This window comes from Pantherophis guttatus, chromosome 2, assembly GCF_059756535.1.
Source record: "Pantherophis guttatus breed Tessera chromosome 2, ASM5975653v1, whole genome shotgun sequence".
Taxonomy (NCBI): Eukaryota; Metazoa; Chordata; class Lepidosauria; order Squamata; family Colubridae; genus Pantherophis; species Pantherophis guttatus.
In genome coordinates, this window is record NC_142064.1 from 289,737,041 (window position 1) to 289,756,304 (window position 19,264).

Below are 19,264 nucleotides of genomic sequence, written 5' to 3' on the forward strand. Positions count from 1 at the left end.
AACCTAGTTTGTTTCCTAATGGATTCATTGAGGAACAATAACTGTCCCTATACTATACTATTAACTGCTGTTATACCCAGCACTGATGACCTAGTTTGATAATGAAATGTTTGCAAGAAAACAACCAAGCTCAAAGAGCTTCAGGGACCCATCATTTTGACCACGAGTTACAAATATTCTCCTATATTTGTTCCTATACCCATGATGGCGAACCTATGGCACGAGTGCCACAGGTGGCACGTGGAGCCATATTGGTGGGCACGCGAGCTCAGCTTTGGCACACATGCGTGCGCTGGCCAGCTGATTTTCAGGCCTTCTGGGCCCACCAGAAGTTAGGAAACACACTGTTTCCAGCCTCCGGAGGGCCTCGGGGGATGGGTGGGTAGGGAAGGCCGTTTTCACCCTCCCCAGGCGCCTAGGAAGACTCTGGATCCTGGGGAGAGTGAAAAACAGACCTCCTAGGCCCACGATGCCATCGCATGCCAAAAGCGGGGGGAGCACAGGGACGCGGGGTGCATAGAATTATGGATGTGGGCACTTGTGTGTGTGACCCCACTGTGCTCCCGCTTTTGGCACGCGATGGCAAAAAGGTTAGCCATCACTGTCCTATACTTTCAACGCCCATGTTACTACAAGCAGGAAACATAATTGAATCTTTTCCCTCTAAGATTAGATTCTCTCACAAACTATCCCAAGATTTTATTCAAAAGGGAAACTAGAACATTGTCCACCAAAGAATATATTTATTATAGTACTACAGACAGCAGAAGCAAAATCTAAACAGGGAGGAAATCTCTCCTTATACACTTACACAAACTAGAATATACATAACGATTGTCAAAAATAATTGAATTAAGCATGTATGTGATGGGTGCCTTGGTTAGTGAAGTCAGATATGGAATCCGTGGGGCAATGGAACAGAGTTACAAAAATAATAATGTATTTGAGTGAACAATGTATTATGTGAACATAGTAAGTTTCTAAGGATATTTTTATGGCTTGTCATATACGGGCTTTGCTTCCTAAAGCCTTTGCTCACCTCTCGGTATCTCTGTACTCCTGGGCCTTCTATGGCTGAGTGGAGAGGGTTAATTTTGCCCCTGGTTTTGCCTGTTCTAATCAATGCCATTTTTCCTCCTACAATCCAGGCTCTACGGATAAACTCCTGTGCATACTCTTATGAGACGCAAGCTGACTGCGTAACCTGAAACTCATTCCACACTCCATACATTGATACGGTTTCTCTCCGGTGTGGATCCTCTTATGAATCGTGAGAGATCCATTTTCACGGAAGCTCTTTCCGCACTCTGTGCACTGAAATGGTTTCTCCCCTGTGTGGATCCTTTTGTGAGACGTTAGGGACGATCGCATTGTGAAGGTCTTTCCACACTCCATACACTGGTATGGTCTTTCTCCAGTATGGATCCTTTTATGGGAAGTAAGGTCACTGCTCCGCTTGAAGCTCTTTCCGCATCCCATGCATTCATACGGTTTCTCTCCTGTGTGGATCCTTTTGTGGGAAGTGAGATCACTGCTTAATCGGAATGTCTTTCCACACTCCGTACAGTGATATGGTTTTTCTCCCGTGTGGATCCTTTGATGAGATGTCAGCTGACTGTTCAATCGGAATGTCTTTCCACACTCCATACATTGGTAGGGTTTCTCCCCCGTGTGGATCCTTTTATGGGAAATAAAGCAACCTTCTTTGCTGAAGCTCTTTCCACACTCTGTACATTTAAATGGTTTCTCCCCCGTATGGACACTACTATGGAAAATAAGAGAATTACTCTGGTTGAAGCTCTTTCCACACTCCAGACACTGATAGGGTTTCTCTCCCGTGTGAATCCTTTTATGGAAAGTAAGGGAACTGCCTCTGCTGAAGCTCTTGCCGCATTCAATACATTTATACGGTTTTTCTCCCGTGTGGATTGTTTTATGGCAAATAAGGGCGGAGCTGCCTCTGAAACACTTTCCACACTCCGTACATTTATACGGTTTTTCTCCTGTGTGGATCCTTTTATGGCTGGTGAGGTTACTCCTGTTTTTGAAGCTCTTTCCACACTGCACACATTTATACGGTTTTTCTCCCGTGTGGATCCTTTGATGGGCCGTAAGGTGACTATTCCATTTGAAGCTTTTTCCACACTGCATACATTTGTATGGTCTCTCCCCCGAATGGATCATCTGATGGGTCGTAAGAGAATATCCCTGGCTGAAACTCTTTCCACACTCCGTACATTTGTATGGCTTCTCTCCTGTATGGATGGTTCTATGAGACACCAGGGCCGAGCTGTCTCTGAAGCACTTCCCGCACTCCGCGCATTTATATGGTTTCTCCCCTGTATGGATCCTTTTATGGGAAGTAAGATGGCTGCTGTTCCGGAACCTTTTCCCACACTCTGTGCATTTATATCGTTTCTCTCCTGTATGTATAGTTTTATGGCACGTGAGCGAACTGACATTGCTGAAACTTTTTCCGCATTCCGCGCAACTATATGGCTTCTCCCCCGTGTGGTTCCACATGTGATATGTCAGCTGACTGCTCAACCTGAAGCTCTCTCCACACTCTATGCACGTATATGGTTTTTCACCCGAGTGGATCCTTCGGTGAGAAATAAGATGACTGCGTTGCCTAAAGCTCTTTCCACACTCTATACATTTGTAAGGTTTTTCTCCTGTGTGGATCCTATGATGGGAAGTTAGGTGACTGCTGCTCCTGAAGCTCTTTCCACACTCCTTGCATTGATAGGGCTTCTCATTGTGAAGCTTTGTCTGGGCATTAAGCAGACTACTCTGCTTGAAGTTCTTTTTTCCATGCTCTAGATATTTATGCGCTCTTTTGCCTTTTTGTATTGTTTTACGGGAAGCAAGGTTACTGGGCTCACTGAGCTCCTTTCCAGACTCCGTGCATTTATAGGAATTCTCCCCAATGTGGATTTCTTGATACGAAGGAGAAGGGAAGGTTTGCCTGCAAGACAATTCAGAGTTTGTGCCTTCGTCATGGTTGTATTCAGTCTCAGTTGTACATTGATTATCTAAGTCCAAGTTATTTTTTAATATTGTCCTATGTAGTAGCCAAGAGTTAGTTCTGTTTTCCATGTCTTCCTGTTGAATTGAGGATTCAAGGGCTTCCGCACACTGGGAAGGGGGTGAGTTATCTCCCATATACTGAAGGTGGTATTCCTCGTGTATCTTTGAGCTCCACTGATATTCAGAAGTCTCCTGTCCCAGTTCCTCCTCCAATGTTTCTGACATCGCTATATCTAGTTTCTGATCATTCACAGTTTCCTGCTCATCTCCTTCTATGGGGGGAATGAGTGAGGAAAAGAAAAAGAGAGAGATATAAAAAAGAAGTGTAAATCTTCTAAGACCTTTCACACAGGAACTAGGTGGGGCACTGAAAATCAACTTCCATTAGTTAAATCAGCTACTTCTAATGGGAGTTGATCAGCATCTGCAAGATTCTCTTTTTTCATTGTTAAAACTTATACAATGGTACCTTGGTACTCAACTGCTTTGAAACTCATCAAATTTGGTGCTCAATGCATTTTGACACCAACATTTTGTCCCGCTACTCACTGTTTGTTTGGTACTCAAAACACACACTGGAACTTGCCCTTGTCAGCTGCCATGACTCACTACATTAATTCATGGAAAAAATGTTTTGTACTCATCGTTTTTGGTACTCATCATGCCTCCTGGAACCAATTAACGATGAATACCAAGGTACCACTGTATTAAATTGTGCTTACACAACTATTTCGGATGTTATTTCTTTGCTGTAGTTTTTCCGACTGATTTGATGAACTGGTAAGAAAGAAAGAAAGAGAGAGAGAGAGAGAGAGAGAGAGAGAGAGAGAAAGAAAGAAAGAAAGAAAAAAAGAAAGAAAGAAAGAAAGAAAGAAAGAGAAAGAAAGAAAGAAAGAAAGAAAGAAAGAAAGAAAGAAAGAAAGAAAGAAAGAAAGAAAGAACAAAATAGAAGAAGGAAGAAAAAGGTAGTAATGAAAATATGTTGTAGTTAAAAGGATTGAGATGTTGCCTAAAACCATTAGGATTTTAGATTTTAGCCAGCTGGAGCCAATCAATAGAACATGAAACTGTTGCATCTTAGGGAGGCTGAATTGGCTAGGGGAAATATTTATCCATCATTATTGTCAAAAGAATCAGGAAAGGTTTTTTTTTCCCATAATTTGAAAACTCAGGACATTAGAACCACAATGTATGTATGTTGGATAGGTATGTACATCATCAATAAAGTTATCATATTTTCCAGAGTATAAGACGCACTGGAGTATAAGACGCAGCTTAGTTTTTGGGGAGGAAAATAGGAAAAAAAATCTGCCTATCAGGTGTTTATCCGGCTAGCTCCTTAGTCTGGTCGGCTTCAACACATTAGTTTGCTGTTTTTTATCTCCTGCTTGGGGAAAAAAAACAGCTTCTAAAGCACAACTGATCTTTGGAGAGAAAAGCAGGCAAACCACGGAGATCGCTTCACTTGCTAGCGCCTCCTTAGGGCTGGAAAAAAAACTTCACAGCTGAGAGTTGGGCTGAAAAAAAGCTTCACAGCTGAGAGTTGGAGGAAGCACGATTGCCTCACTGAAAAAAAATCTTAGCAGGGAGATCTCTAGCGCCTCGTTAGGGCTGAAATAAAGCTTCAAAAAAGCTATATTCAAAATATAAGAAGCACCCAAATTTTCAGCCTCTTTTAGGAGGGAAAAAAGTATGTCTTATACTCCAAAAAATATGATATATGTTCTGCAAGATCTCCCGGGGAACAGAGGGCAGGGGATTATGGTGCAAATCTAAAAGTAACTTCTGGTGAAAAAGGGCCTTCGATGTTCATCGGTAACGGTGAATTTGATGTAATTTGATGGAGAAGAGTGAAAATGTATTTTCTGTGACTGTTGGGTCTGTATTCTCATCCCTGAATCTTCTGCTTGTACAACAATCATCTGTTTGGCAACTTTGCACTGATTATATGGCTCACCATATCATATCAAGTTCCTTCCGTCGGGACTTGAAGACTTGGCTTTTCAAACAAATAGGCTGACTCTGATTCTGGGTTTTATTATTTACTATTAATTAATTATTTGGATTAAATTATGATTTTATTGTACTTGTTTCTTAACTTGTGTTCGCCGTCCTGAGTCCTTCGGGAGAATGGCGGCATATAAATACATGTAATAAATAAATTAATGGGAATAGAGACTACCAGGATTTTCAAAGAATGTCAACTGAATACAAAAGGGGGAGAAGGAACATGGATCCAAATGCAAATATATGAAAGACAAAGGGCTAGCTGAGAGGAAAAGAAAGGCATGCTTGGATGGAAATGATGAGATCCTGAAAAAGGAAAAGGGGGTGGGGGATTTTCAGGGACAAATGACTATGTAGGGACTTGATTAGTTCTTACTTGCTTTCAATTCCACTATGAACTCAGAGAAGTAAGGGTCCTTACCCAGAGAAGTCACGTTTCTAGAATTTTCCATCATGACTTCCCCATGGAGGGATTTCTGCATGGAATCCAGCAGAGCCCACTCTTCCTTTGTGAAACACACTGCTACCTCCTGGAAGGACACGGCACTCTGAAAAGAAAACAAGAACATTCCGGCTTAACTGAGAAACTCAAGAATGTTTTGACACACAAGAGCCCAGCTTAGGTATTACTATATATCCATCATGAGATACGGAGGATCCTGTATCTGCGCACGTTTCGTCGTGCTCTCAAAATTTTTTTATTTCAGCAGGCTGGCCTGGCCTAACTCTCCTCTTTTAAATTTTTAACTCGTTTGATTTTATAAATTGGGTGTTTTAATCTGTGTTTCGGCCAAAATATTTAATAATTTTAAGGGACTTTTAATATTTGTATTATCTGTATTTTATCTTGGCTGTTCACCGCCCTGAGTCCTCCGGGAGTAGGGCGGTATAGAAATTTGATTAATAAATAAAAAATAAATAAATGCTAGTCCCTTTTGAGATAAGCAACATTTTGCAAAAAGGCAGAAAGGAAATGAGATGATCCCATTGATCAGGGGTGTCCAATTCAAGGATCCGGCCCGCGGGGTGCTTAGATCTGGACAGCGGGGCCGCCCTGGAAACAGCGAAGGACTGGCCCGCAATGCCTCTGCCAGAGAAAATGGAGCTTGGGAGGGCTGCACATGGCCCTCCTGAGCTCCATTTTCGGCTGCGACCGGCCTCCTGCAACCCTCTGCCAGCGAAAACGGAGCTTGGGAGGGCTGCAGATTTTCACTAGCAGAGCGCTCGGGCCACCCCAGGTACCCCTGAGTGACGTTGAGCTGGCCACAGCCACCCTGGCCACTCCTCCCACCCCCGAGGGCAAACACAACCCTGAAGCAGCCCTCAATGAAATGAAGTTTGATCCCCCTGCCATACATGCTGACTTCTGTCATGGCTTAGAACAATCAAGGCTATCACAAAATGAACTATAGTGTCAGAACTGCCACCTCACGCTTGCACTTCGCTAAGTGCCAGTCTGCCATGAACTCTGGGGAGAAGAGGAGAGGGAGGAGAATTCGGGGGTGGGGGTAACAGTTCACTGTATCTGCCAGAGACATAGATTCAAGGTCAGACAGCTAGGAATTTCAAGTGACCGTTCCGAAAACATCTTCTTTGAATTTGATTGGACAAGGAGTAAGCAATTGGAAGCACCTAAGAAAGAGAGAATTACACTTGGGGGATTTTAGTGTGCGGTTTTCAGTTCTGGCTTTGCTCGACTGTATTTCATGTGACCTTAGATACCTTTCTCAACAAATGGAGTCAAGGATCCTTTTTATTTAAGGTTTAAGTTAAGGCAGGCCCAACATGTGGTAAGACACAGAATGTGAGGATTAGGTTACTTTTTAAGGGAAGTTGTTGAGAAAGTGGTCAGCCTGAAGCTGCTGAGAGCCCCGGAGGAAGCAGATTATTTTTGGTCTGTTTCAGGCAGGATTTAGGGTAGGATTCCGTGTGGCAACAACCTTGGTTGTGCTTGAGGTTGACCTGTGGGAAAACCAAGCTGGAGATGGTGTATTTTTCCTTGTTCTTCTTAATCTCTCACCATCTTTTGATGCTGTCAACTATGATAGCCTTCTTGGACATGGGAACTGGGAGAACTATTTTGTGGTGGTTCTCTGCCACAAAACTGGGGGGAGGAAGAGGCCATCCTTTGTGAGATGCCACAAGACTTGGTGCTCTCGCCCCTTCTATTCTGACGGCCGTGGCCAGGGGGGCTTTCTATCAGGTTCGTCTGATCTGCCAGTTGCGTCCCTTTCTGGATCGGGACTCCCTACGCATGGTCACTCATGCCCTTGTCACTTTCCGCCTGGACTACTGTAATGCTCTCTACATGGGGCTCCCCTTGAAGAGCACCCGGAGGCTCCAACTGGTCCAGAAAGCGGCTGCGCAGATGATTATGGGTGCATCATGGCGCTCCCATGTAACACCTTTCCTGCGCGAGCTGCACTGGCTTCCGGTGGTCCTCCAGGTGCGATTCAAGGTATTGGTTACCACCTTCAGAGCACTCCATGGTTTAGGACCTGGGTATTTACAAGACCGCCTTCTGCTACCAATAGCCTCCCACTGGCCAATTCGCTCCCACAGAGAGGGGCTCCTCCGGGTGCCGTCGGCCAAACAATGTCGGCTGGTGACCCCCAGGGGGAGAGCCTTCTCTGTGGGGGCTCCTGCCCTCTGGAACAAATTGCCCCCCGAGATGCGGAGGATTCCCGACTTACGCACCTTCCGCCGGGCTCTCAAGACGCTTTTATTCCAACAAGCCGGGATGGCCTAATTTTTTAATTTTTAATCGTTAACTTTTAACTTTTAAATGTCCAAAACGGGTAGTCTTATTTTAATTAGATATGGGCCAAATTATTTAATATTTCTTAAATTGTTTTTTAAATTTTATATCTGTGTGTTTTATTTTGACTGTATACCGCCCTGAGTCCTTCTGGGAGAAGGGCAGTATATAAATTAATTAATTAAATAAATAAATAATAAATATTCAACATCCACATGAAACCACTGGGTTATTATTATGTAGTTATTTTTATTGCTTCCATTGTCTTAATTTCTGTAAGCCACCCTGAGTCCCTCGGGAGAAGGGCGGCATATAAGTATAATAAAATAAATAAATAAATTTGTCAGCCTCTTTGACACTTGCTTGCTATTGGCTGCCATAGTAATGGTGGGGGGCGGGGGGGAGAGATTGACATTTGGGTGGGGAAGTGAGCTGGAGTGAAGACAGCCTGTGTGAACAAAAAGGAAGAGACGCTCTCATGATCTACTGCGCAGCTGACTGGAGATGTTTATACCCAGTCAAGGTCAACTGTCCCGGAATACCAGATGGACGAAAACACCTGAAGATGGGCCACATGATACCATATGTGATGGGGACTGGACATTCAGCCTTGGGGGAAGGACCAAACATGGATCTGGGGGTTTTCTCTCTTGGGTTCTGAACAGAGGCATGCCTGACACAATGGTTGGAAACTAAGAGAGAAGCAACCTGGAATTAAAGAGAAACTTCCTAACAGTGAGGAAGACAATTAACCAGTGGAACAACTTGCCACCAGAAATCGTGGGCGTTCCATCACTGGAGGTTTTTAAGAAGAGACTAGACAGCCACTTAATCTGAAATGGTATCGATTCTCCTGCTTGAGGAGGAGGAGGCTGGACTAGAAGCCTCCCTTCTTGCTCTGCTCTGCTCTGCTCTATCCTATCCTATCCTATCCTATATTATTCTATTCTATATATATTATTCTGTTTTTTTTCCAGAGTTATGCAGAATCGATATTGAATAAATGAACCCACAGCCTTTATGACATGAGTACCATAGGCAGCACTCCCAGTAAAAACCAGTTGTGGTCATTATTCACAAATTTAGGCCATTATGGTATCATAATGTGAACCAAAGCAAAAATTTTGAATTAATTTCAAAGCCAGAAAACTATCAACCCAACATTCTACAAATCTCTAATTGCGGTAGTTCATACATTGGGGACAAACAATCAATTCTTATTAAAAATAACAACCACAAAAAACACTGTCCATTGCAAGGACTAAAATTGAGAAAACTATCCAAAACTCTGGCACCCTGTGGTACCAAGATTTGTGCATGGATCAAGACTTTGATTGATAGAGGATACAGTGCCCACATTCTACTCTTTAAATAAAACCACTCATACTTCGAAACTTGCTTGGATAAGAGCCAATACTGTCATGGGAAAATTATTCCAGTATCACTGATACTCAACAGAGATCCAGCCTTGATGAGGTTCCCTCAGAAGATCACAGGACCTGACCTCACTTTCTGGGATTGGGCCTCTTGGATCTTTGATGCGGGATGACCAGGAGATGCCAGAGATATAGGCCAGATTAGGAAGATAAGAAACATACCCAAAGAAGGTAAGAGGCAGCCAGTTTTATGCTATTGTCAAGAAAATTGCATGGATCTTTCTATGAAGTCAACAGAAGTTAAGTCTAATTATTAACAGAAGTTAATAATTAGATTAGCAGTTGTCGGTTGATAAAAGCTTCCTGGATCCAATCTTTCACTAAAATACACTAAAGATACACTATCTTGGCTAACTGTGATCCATTGAAGTGCGTGGTTTGTTTGTTTGTTTGTTTGTTTGTTTGTTTGTTTATTTATTTATTTATTTAATTTATTTATTTATATACCGCCCTTCTCCCCGAAGGGACTCAGGGCGGTGAACAGCCGAAAATTAAAATAACATACAATAAAAAAGTTAAGATAACTAAAAATAAATTAAATTAATCGGCCTCCCAATTTAAAACCCCAAGCTATACAATTAAAAACTAACCCATAAAACCTATTCAGGCCAGGCCGGCTTGCTGAAATAAAAACGTCTTCAGGGCCTTACGGAAAGTGCGGAAATCCGGGATCAGTCGTATTCCGGGAGGTAGCTCGTTCCAGAGGGCGGGTGCTCCCACAGAGAAGGCTCTCCCCCTGGGGGCCACCAGCCGACATTGCTTGACCGACGGCACCCTGAGGAGGCCCTCTCTGTGAGAGCGTATTGGCCGGTGGGAGGTTATCGGTAGCAGAAGGCGGTCTCGTAAATACCCTGGCCCTAAGCAAGCGGTTTGGGGAATGTCTGACCAAGTTGAACATGACACAGGCAGCCAACACCAAAGTGTCTGGAATAGCCAAATATTCCAGAAGATAGGTTTAAGATTCAGAAGGATCTTGACAGACTTGAACATTTTGGGTGCTATCTAACAAAATGAAATTCAATGGTGAAAAAAGTAAGGTTCCTTTTAGGCAAGAAAAACCAAATGCACAGGTACACTATATGTGGTACCTCACTCACTAGTAGTAACTGTGAGAAGGATCTTGGAGTCCTAGTGGACAACCATTTAAATATGAGCCAGCCGTGTGCAGCAGCTGCAAAAAAGCCAACACAGTTCTGGGCTGCATAAACAGAGGAATAGAATCAAGACCATGTGAAGTGTTACTACCACTTCATAATGCCTTGGTAAGGCCACACTTGGAATACTGCGTCAAGTTTTGATCGCCATGATGTAAAAAAGATGTTGAGACTCTAGAAAGTGCAGAGAAGAGCAACAGAGATGATTAGGGGACTGGAGGCTAAAACATATGAAGAACGGTTGCTGGAATTGGGGATGTATAGTTTGATGAAAAGAAGGACTAGGGGTGACATGATAGCAGTCTTCCAACATCTCAGGGGTTGCCACAAAGAAGAGTAAAGCTATTCTCCAAAGCACCTGAGGGTAGGACAAGAAGCAATGGGTGGAAACTAATCAAGGAGAGAAGCAACCTAGAATAAGAAGAAATTTCCTGACAGTTAGATCCGTGGAACAACTTACCTCCAGAAGTTGTGAATTCTCCAACACTGGGAGCCTTTAAGAAGAGTTTGGACAATCATTTGTCTGAAATGGTATAGTTGTCCTGCCTGAGCAGGGTTTGGACTAAAAGACCTCCAAGGTCCCTTCCAACTCTGTTGTTATTATTATGATTATTACATACTGTAGATGCAGTTTTGATTTCTGCAATGGGAATTATTATGGTGCCCTCAGCTGTTTCATGAATTGGGGGTTTCCTTACAGCAAATCTTAATTGCTGAGGTTTCTCCTACCTGAGCTAGAAGCTGAATAGCTCTTCTTGCTCCACTAGAAAAGGGAGAAGTTTCAAGAAGGACCACCAATGTTGTACCGTCCCCTACAAAATAAAGGGAATGCAAGAACAATCATTAACAATTTCCAGAGCAGCTCAATAGAAAGCATCTTCCAGATTGAAGTGACCCCTACAAAACCACTTCCTGAAGATGAAAGAAGTCAGACAGCTAGAATTCCTGAAAATGTCTAGAGAAGGAAGAAAGGATAGTCACGTACCTGGTGAGGTATCTTGAGCTTCTTCCTCCTGAGAGGTCTTCCTAAAGAACGTCACCCGAGAAGGAAGTGATACTTCTCCCTTTTGCTTTGGGCCCACGTCGGTCCACCTGACTGGAGCCTCCCTGCATGTGAAGACCCAAAAGAAAAATTAGGGGGCTGGATGATGGGAAAGGAAGATTACTCATCTCATCTCTAAGTGGGGAGGAAGGAGGGTTTTTATTTGACTTTCCATCCATCCCGACAAGTTTTCTAAAGACTGTTCTGCCCCAGCTACGGACCCCAAAGAATACCGCACAAACTTTGTACAAAACTTAATTTACTAAAATAACTCAGTCTTTTTCAAAACAAAGACTGTTAATAAACTTTCTTAACAGCCTACAAGAAACCAAAGATAAAGTAATCACAATCTTACTAAGGTTGGCAGAAAGCCCAGAAGCAATTTGCAGAGAATCCAGACGTGAAGTAGAGTGAACTAAAGTTGTTCCCTACAAATTGCTTCAGTTGGCATTCCTCCTTAAATAGGCTAAGGGAGTGGCCAATTAGCCCGAAGCCTTACTCTCAAGGAGACCTCCTCCTGAGGAACCACTCCTGACTTTTGGCAGCTCTGCGCGCCCGTGCATCGAGAAGAGGCTCCTCCTCTTCGTCCTCTTCACTTAAAGGAGCTTCTGGAGGTTCTGAAGGCTCTGGCTGAATCCCTGCCTCTGGCACCACATCTTCTCCAGCCTCCTCATTGTCCAACTCAAGTGCCAGCTGCACAGGCTGCTGGCGCAACACCTCACCAGCCTCCTCGCTGTCAGAGTCAGCTACAATCTGCACAGGCCGCTGACGGGCCACAACAAAGACAGTGAAATTCGATGGAAGACTACTTGTTGAACTGTGGGGGTCGGTGCTTGGTTGTTTTCTTGCAGATGTTTCATTACCAAACTATGTTGACATCATCAGTGCTGGCAAGGTAGCACTGTAGCTACTGTAGCATTTAGCACTGATGATGTTCCCTCATTTGGTAATGAAACGTCTGCCAGAAAGAAAAAAAAAAAACAAAGCACCCCACAACAACATTTTCTTGTATTAGAATTCTGCTGAGGACTTTTTAGCGTAACTAAGAATGACGTTTCCTATACGGGGTCATGTCCCCTCACCTGCTCCTCGTCCTCCACCTGGCTCAGAAGAAAGCCTTCTGCCAGGGCCACCGCCTGGGAGCTGTCCTCAGCTCCACATTCCCTCACCCAGTTAGCCATCTCCAGGGGAAGGGCAGCCAGGAAGTACTCCAAGACCACCAGATCCATCATCTGAGCCTTGGGGTTCCTTTCTGGCTTCAGCCATTGAAGGCAAAGGCAATGGAGATCGCTGCAAACCCCTCGGGGTCCCTCAGCCTCCAGGAAGCAGAAGCTCCTCAATGGCTGGTCCTGAAGGACACCCAGGGGGAGAATTCCTCCTTCCAGGATCTCCCATCTGGCCTTCTGGCCAAGCTTTTCCCGGCTCTCCACCCTTTTTGCTTTGCCCGCTACATCTTTGGCTTCCATCTTCTTGGGAGAACCAAAATCTTGGAAGTTCTCAGAAGCTGTGATGCTGGTCCTGACGGACAATCCTGGAAGAGTTCTTCCTTCCAGGATCTCCCGTCTGGCCAAGCTTTTCTCGGCTCTCCACCCTTTGTGCTTTGCCCGCTACATCGTTGTCTTCCATCTTCTTGGGAGAACCAAAATCTTGGAAGTTCTCAGAAGCTCTGATGCTGGCCCTGACGGACAATCCTGGGAGAGTTCTTCCTTCCAGGATCTCCCGTCTGACCAAGCTTTTCTCAGCTCTCCACCCTTTGTGCTTTGCCCACTACATTGTTGGCTTCCATCTTTTTGGGAGAACGAAAATCTTGGAAGTTCTCAAGAAGCTGTGATGCTGGTCCTGATGGACAATCCTGGAAGAGTTCCTCCTTCCAGGATCTCCCATCTGGCTTTTTGGCCAAGCTTTTCTTGGCTCATTGTTGGCTTCCATCTTCTTGGGAGAACCAAAATCTCGGAAGTTTTCAGAAGCTGTGATGCTGGTCCTGAGGAACAATCCTGGAAGAGTTCCTCCTTCCAGGATCTCCCGTCTGGCCAAGCTTTTCCTGGCTCTCCACCCTTTTTGCTTTGCCCACTACATTGTTGGCTTCCATCTTCTTGGGAGAACCAAAATCTTGGAAGTTCTCAGAAGCTGTGATGCTGGTCCTGACGGGCAATCCTGGGAGAGTTCCTCCTTCCAGGATCTCCCATCTGGCCAAGCTTTTCTCAGCTCTCCACCCTTTTTGCTTTGCCCGCTACATCGTTGTCTTCCATCTTCTTGGGAGAACCAAAATCTTGGAAGTTCTCAGAAGCTATGATGCTCGTCCTGACGGACAATCCTGGAAGAGTTCCTCCTTCCAGGATCTCCCGTCTGGCCAAGCTTTTCTCGGCTCTCCACCCTTTTTGCTTTGCCCGCTACATCGTTGGCTTCCATCTTCTTGGGAGAACCAAAATCTTGGAAGTTCTCAAGAAGCTGTGACGGTGAAAGGAAGGACCCAGATCTGCTGGAAGAAGTGGATTCCCTAACAAGGGGGTGGTCTTCCCTCCTCTCTACCCCGCCCCCCGAAAAGGCCACCTGGACTACCCCTCTCCTTTTTGCCTCCCCCTCCCCACCCCCTCCCCCCAGCCAGGCTCGGGCAGAGGGGCTTCTGCAGGAAGGATCCAGGCCCAGAGGGGGCTCCGCATAATCGGACTCCCTCTTGCAGGCCCTTCCGGCTCCCCTCCCCTCCCCCCTCTTTCTCCAGCAGAGGGAGGGGAGGGCGCCCCCCCTCCCCCCCCCGTCCTTGATCATGCAAAAGCCCCGCCGACCCACCTCCGGAGGGATCCGGATCGCAGCCCCGCTTTCTCTCTCCCCCCTCGGCTTGGCTCTTTCAAGGGAGGCGCCCCCGGGATCCTCCCTTGGCCAAGGAGCGCCTGCCAGGGGTTAAAGCCAGGAAGTGGGGGCGCCCGAGAGAGGCGGAGCCGCCCTTCCCAGCGCCTCCTCTTCCTCCACGCCGCTGCAGCCACATCTGGCCAGCGGCCAAGGGCGCCCCCTGCCGGCCCTTCTGCTGCGCGCGTCCCCCCACCTCCCCACACACACAAGGCTTGGTGAGCGGAGGGCGCCGCCTTGCAGATCCGGGGATTTTTGCTCGCCTTTAAATCGGCCTTTGGGGAAGGGGGAGGGAGGGAGGGAGGGACGGCGAACGTCTTCTCCCCCAAATTGAGGGGGGCCGTCGGGATTCAAAGAGCCCCTTCCCCAATAATTTCCACCCCACCAGCCCCTCCGGGCAATTGTGGGATTTGGTTAAGGTTGATGGTGGCTTGGGGAGGGGGCGGAAGGAGCTTGCTTTCTTTCTTCTGCATTTATCAAACGTGGAAAAGAAGGGGAGGGAGGGAGGAAGAGGGAGGGAGGAAGGGAAGGGAGAAAGGGAAAAAGAGAGAAAAAGAAAGAGGGAGGGAGGGAAGGGAGGGGGAAGAAGGAGGGAGGAAGGGAAGGGAGAAAGGGAAAAAGAGAGAAAAAGAAAGAGGGAGGGAGGGAAGGGAGGGGGAAGAAGGAGGGAGGAAGGGAAGGGAGAAAGGGAAAAAGAAAAAGAAAGGGAGGGAGGGAGGGAAAGGAAGGGAGGAAGGAAGGGGGAAGAGGGAGGGAGGAAGGGAAGGAAGAAAAGGAAAGAGAAAAAGAAAGAGGGAGGGAAGGAAAGGAGAGGAAGGGAGGGGGAAGAGGGAGGGAGGAAGGGAAAAAGAAAAAAAGAGGGAGGGAGGAAGGGAAGGGAGAAAAGGAAAAAGAAAAAGAAAGAGGGAGGGAGGGGGAAGAGGGAGGGAGGAAGGGAAGGGAGAAAGGGAAAAAGAGAGAAAAAGAAAGAGGGAGGGAGGGAAGGAAGGAAAGGAAGGAAGGAAGGAAGGGGGAAGAGGGAGGGAGGAAGGGAAGGGAGAAAAGGAAAAAGAAAAAGAAAGAGGGAGGGAAGGAAAAGAAGGAAGGAAGGGGGAAGAGGGAGGGAGGAAGGGAAAAAGAAAAAGAAAGAGGGAGGGAGGGAAGAAAAGGAAGGGAGGAAGAAAGGGGGGAGGGAGGAAAGGGAGAAAGAAAAAGGAGGGAGGAAGAAAGAGAGAGGGAAGGAGGAAGGGGGAGGAAGGGAAGGAATAAATACTGGGATTTGTAAAGTAGTACTAGAACTGGAATTGGAATACTGCACAAGGGTGTCAAAACTATTTTCCAAAGCCACCTCAAGGCAAGAAAAGAAACAATGGATGGAAACTAACCAAGGAGAGAAGCTACCTAGAGACTAAGGAGAAATTTCCTTAACAGTGAGAACAATAAACCAATGAACAGAATAGAATAGAATAGAATAGAATAGAATAGAATAGAATAGAATAGAATAGAATAGAATAGAATAGAATAGGAGTAGAGTAGAGTGTAGTGTAGTGTAGTGTAGTGTAGTGTAGTGTAGAGTAGAGTAGAGTAGAGTAGAGTAGGGTTGAATTGAATTGAATTGAATTGAATTTTTTATTGGCCAAGTATGTTTGGACACACAAGGAATTTGTCTTGGTGCATACGCTCTCGGAATACATAAAAGATACGTTCGTCAAGAATCATAAGGTACAACACTTAATGATAGTCATAGAATAGATAGAATAGAATAGAATTTTTTATTGGCCAAGTGTGTTTGGACACACAAGGAATTTCCCTTGGTGCATATGCTCTCAGTGTACATAAAAGAAAAGATACGTTTGTCAAGAATCATAAGGTACAACACTTAATGATAGTCACAGGGAACAAATAAGCAATAAAATCATTTTAGGAAACAGTCAATATAAATTGTAAGGATACCCACAACAAGGTTACAGTCATACAGTCAGAAGTGGGAGGAGATGAGTGATAGGAACGATGAGAAGATTAATAGTAGTGCAGACTTAGTAAATAGTTTGACAGTGTTGAGGGAATTATTTGTTCAGCAGAGTGATGGCGTTCGGGGAAAAACTGACCTTGTGTCTAGTTGTTCTGGTGTGCAGTGCTCTATAGCGTCATTTTGAGGGTAGGAGTTGAAACAGTTTATGTCCAGGATGCGAGGGCTCTGTAGATATTTTCACAGCCCTCTTTTTCACTAAAATAGCTTGTGGGTGCTCTATCACTGGAGTCTTTCAGTCCAAACCCCTAACCAAGTAAAAGACTCTATACCAGGGGTGTCAAGCTCAATTTCATTGAGGGCCGCATTAGGGTTGTGTTTGACCTCAGGGGGGCTGGGGTAGGCATGGCCAGGGTGGTCAGTCACTTGTGTCAGGGGGCGCCTGTGGTGGCCCAAGCACTTTGCCAGCAAAAACGGGCTCCCGAGCTCCATTTTCAGCTGCGACAGCCTCCTACAACCCTCTTCCAGCGAAAATGGAGCTCAGGAGGGGGCCACCCCCAGCTGCCCTGAGCTTAGTTTTCACTGGCAGAGGCACTGGGGCTGGTGCTTCACTGTTTCCAGGACGGTCCCGTGGGCCATATCTAAGCACCCCACAGGCCAGATCTGGCCCCCAGTCCTTGAGTTTGACACCACTGCTCTATACCATTTCAGACAAATTGGATGTCTTATCCAGGAGTGGATTCTAAAATTTTTTACTACCGGTTCTGTGGGTGTGGCTTATTTTGTGGGTGTGGTTTGATGGTCATGTGACAATTCTTTAGGATTTAGCAGAGGTACTGGTCTACCAGGCTTTTAACTGCTTGCAGAGCTGTACCGGTCTACCCATTTATTTTTGCAGGCACTGGTCTACTCATGTATTTTTGCAGGCACTGGTCTACCCATTTATTTTTGCAGGCACCGGTCTACTCATGTATTATTGCAGGCACTGGTCTACCCATTTATTTTTGCAGGCACCGGTCTACTCATTATTTTTGCAGGCACTGGTCTACCCATTTATTTTTGCAGGCACCAGTCTACCACCAAACTGCCTTTTACCACTGATCAGCTGTAGGGCGGCCCTTTGAAGCCCCACGGCAAGAGTTTAAACAGTTTTTCCTTATATCCCATCAGCTGGGACTCAGGAGGCAGCAATAGATTAGGGGTGGGGCCAAAATAAAAGGTAAGAATAACTCGGGGGGTGGGGGGTGGGGGGGGCAGAACCAGTTTGGTGACGTCATATTGTCACCGCTACCGGCTCTGCGAAACCGGGCAGAACCGGGAGGAACCCACCTCTGGTCTTATCTATTCTGATCTTTATTATCCTGGCCTTCTCCTGCACAGTATGCCTTTGCCTGTATCACTTCTGCGTAATAGAGGCAGCAGTCCCTCAGCAGCTGGGATGGCTTTCACGCCTTGGATGATCCAGCTGGGAGTATACATTTTCGTATACAGTATAAAGAATACAGTTTTGGCATATTTTCTTGATGTTTTTCATTCATCCCTCTCAGGAACGCCCTCTACCCGATGAGGCATTGATTGCATCTTTCACCCAACACTCCCCAATTTCCACAATTCTAGCCCTGCCTGGACTCTTGCAGGTGCTGCAAGAAAATGTCGCCGGGGGCGCCCTCTTCAAAATAATGTTACCTTCAGAAGCCAAGTGAGCAGGTCCAGAAGAGCCACCATCAGTTATGGGAATAGATTTGGGGGGGGGGGAGGAATGAGGATCCTTTCTAGAGTTTTGCTTCTCTAGGCAGGGGCACTCTTTCTCTTTAACCCTTTGAGTGCTGACATAAAAAGAGGAAACAGTAAATGTGGATCTTATCTTCCAAGATGAAAAAAAAAAAAGACAATTATGTGCATTTGAATAAGAATCAGGGAACAGCAGTGTCAACACTTCACCTAGCATTGCACACCACAAAGAGGATTAGACCCCCTGATGGGTCTATGTGGGGGGTGGAGGGTACATCTGGAGACTCCTGAAGAAGAGGAAACTGAGGGGAAATTCATGGCCTGCAATCCCAGGGGCTCCTCTGATAAATCCTCCCTCATCTTTTGCTTGAGCTCAGGACATAATAATCTCATTGCAGTAATTAAGCTTGGATGTACATTTGGTGTGTGACTGGATCAACCTCCCAATTCAAAGGCAGAAAATGGAGCAGAAGTAACCAAGACATGATTTTTTAGATATCCCATTGAAAAATTATATGCTGAAAGCCTGATCAGCCAACAAACCGGCCTTCAAATGTACCTCATACAAGTATTGAACACCTGTTGCAAATCAAACTCAACTCTTATTGACTTCATAGGTGCATCCATGCCATTTTTTTAGCCACAGAGTGAAACTGGTTTCTTTCTTTCTTTCTTTCTTTCTTTCTTTCTTTCTTTCTTTCTTTCTTTCTTTCTTTCTTTCTTTCTTTTTCTTTCTTTCTTTCTCTTTCTTTTCTTTTTCTTTTCTTTCTTTTGTAAGGTCCCAGATGTTTCCCCAAGCCACTTAGATGCCAAAGAGTGAGACTCGAGGCTTGCAAAAATATCAGCTTTTTATTCTTTGGCCAAAGTAAAAAGTCTGGGTGATACTATTTCCAAAACACAGACAAAAGCATGTAAGGAATAGACACACACTGCAAGAGTGGCTCAGAGTATTATATACATTTTACGCCGATAGAAACAAAGTTTATCCAATCAGACAAAGGTTCGTCACCAACGTAATCTTTCTTTGTTCAGGCCCCTGTCTCTGTCCATGCTATGCTATTTTACAGAGTATCCCTTATCCTTGTGTGTTCGGGCTCCTAGGCGGCCCCCCTTTATCTATGGAGCAGGATGTTCCTCGGAACTGTCTCCAAGGATGTGCCTAGCTCTGAAATAAATTACAGAAGCGAGAAACCAAATAGAAAAGGATATAATTCTCTTACAGAATGAATTCTTAACAAATGATTTCTAACCATAGCAAAACAGCACAAGCAACTTCCTTAACAGAAGCAAAGAGCAAAGGTTAGATTGATTCGT

General features: G+C 45.3%; 2 protein-coding genes across 3 annotated transcripts; both read right to left on the reverse strand.

Moving 5' to 3' along the window:
- Nucleotides 1-723: 723 nt before the first annotated feature.
- Nucleotides 724-14,777, reverse strand: LOC132708889 (uncharacterized). Of its 2 annotated transcripts, none has more exons than XM_060687690.2 (5): nucleotides 14,215-14,777; nucleotides 11,371-11,492; nucleotides 11,115-11,197; nucleotides 5,459-5,585; nucleotides 724-3,302 (listed from the first exon to the last, which is right to left on the reverse strand). In XM_060687690.2, exons 4-5 carry the CDS (start codon nucleotides 5,517-5,519, stop codon nucleotides 1,138-1,140), a joined length of 2,226 nt encoding a protein of 741 aa, XP_060543673.1. In that variant the 5' UTR covers nucleotides 5,520-5,585; nucleotides 11,115-11,197; nucleotides 11,371-11,492; nucleotides 14,215-14,777; the 3' UTR covers nucleotides 724-1,137. The 2 variants fall into 2 exon arrangements, with proteins under 2 accessions (XP_060543673.1, XP_034286828.1); XM_034430937.3 differs by lacking the exon at nucleotides 14,215-14,777 and adding an exon at nucleotides 11,927-12,342.
- LOC148116103 (zinc finger and SCAN domain-containing protein 31-like) lies at nucleotides 12,486-13,031 on the reverse strand. Its single transcript, XM_087884928.1, has one exon. The coding sequence runs from the start codon at nucleotides 12,891-12,893 to the stop codon at nucleotides 12,486-12,488; it is 408 nt and encodes a 135-aa protein (XP_087741054.1). The 5' UTR covers nucleotides 12,894-13,031.
- Nucleotides 14,778-19,264: the final 4,487 nt, after the last annotated feature.

What these genes read in the sequence shown, in the direction of transcription:
- LOC132708889 (XM_060687690.2), bottom strand. Translation starts at nt 5,519, where the DNA reads ATGCAGAAATCCCTCCATGGGGAAGTCATGATGGAAAATTCTAGAAAC. An exon ending in TAGAAACGTGACTTCTCTGG is followed by an intron (nt 3,303 to 5,458) that starts GTAAGGACCCTT and finishes TTCCCCCCATAG; the next exon opens with AAGGAGATGAGCAGGAAACT.
- LOC148116103 (XM_087884928.1), bottom strand. Translation starts at nt 12,893, where the DNA reads ATGGAAGCCAAAGATGTAGCGGGCAAAGCAAAAAGGGTGGAGAGCCGG.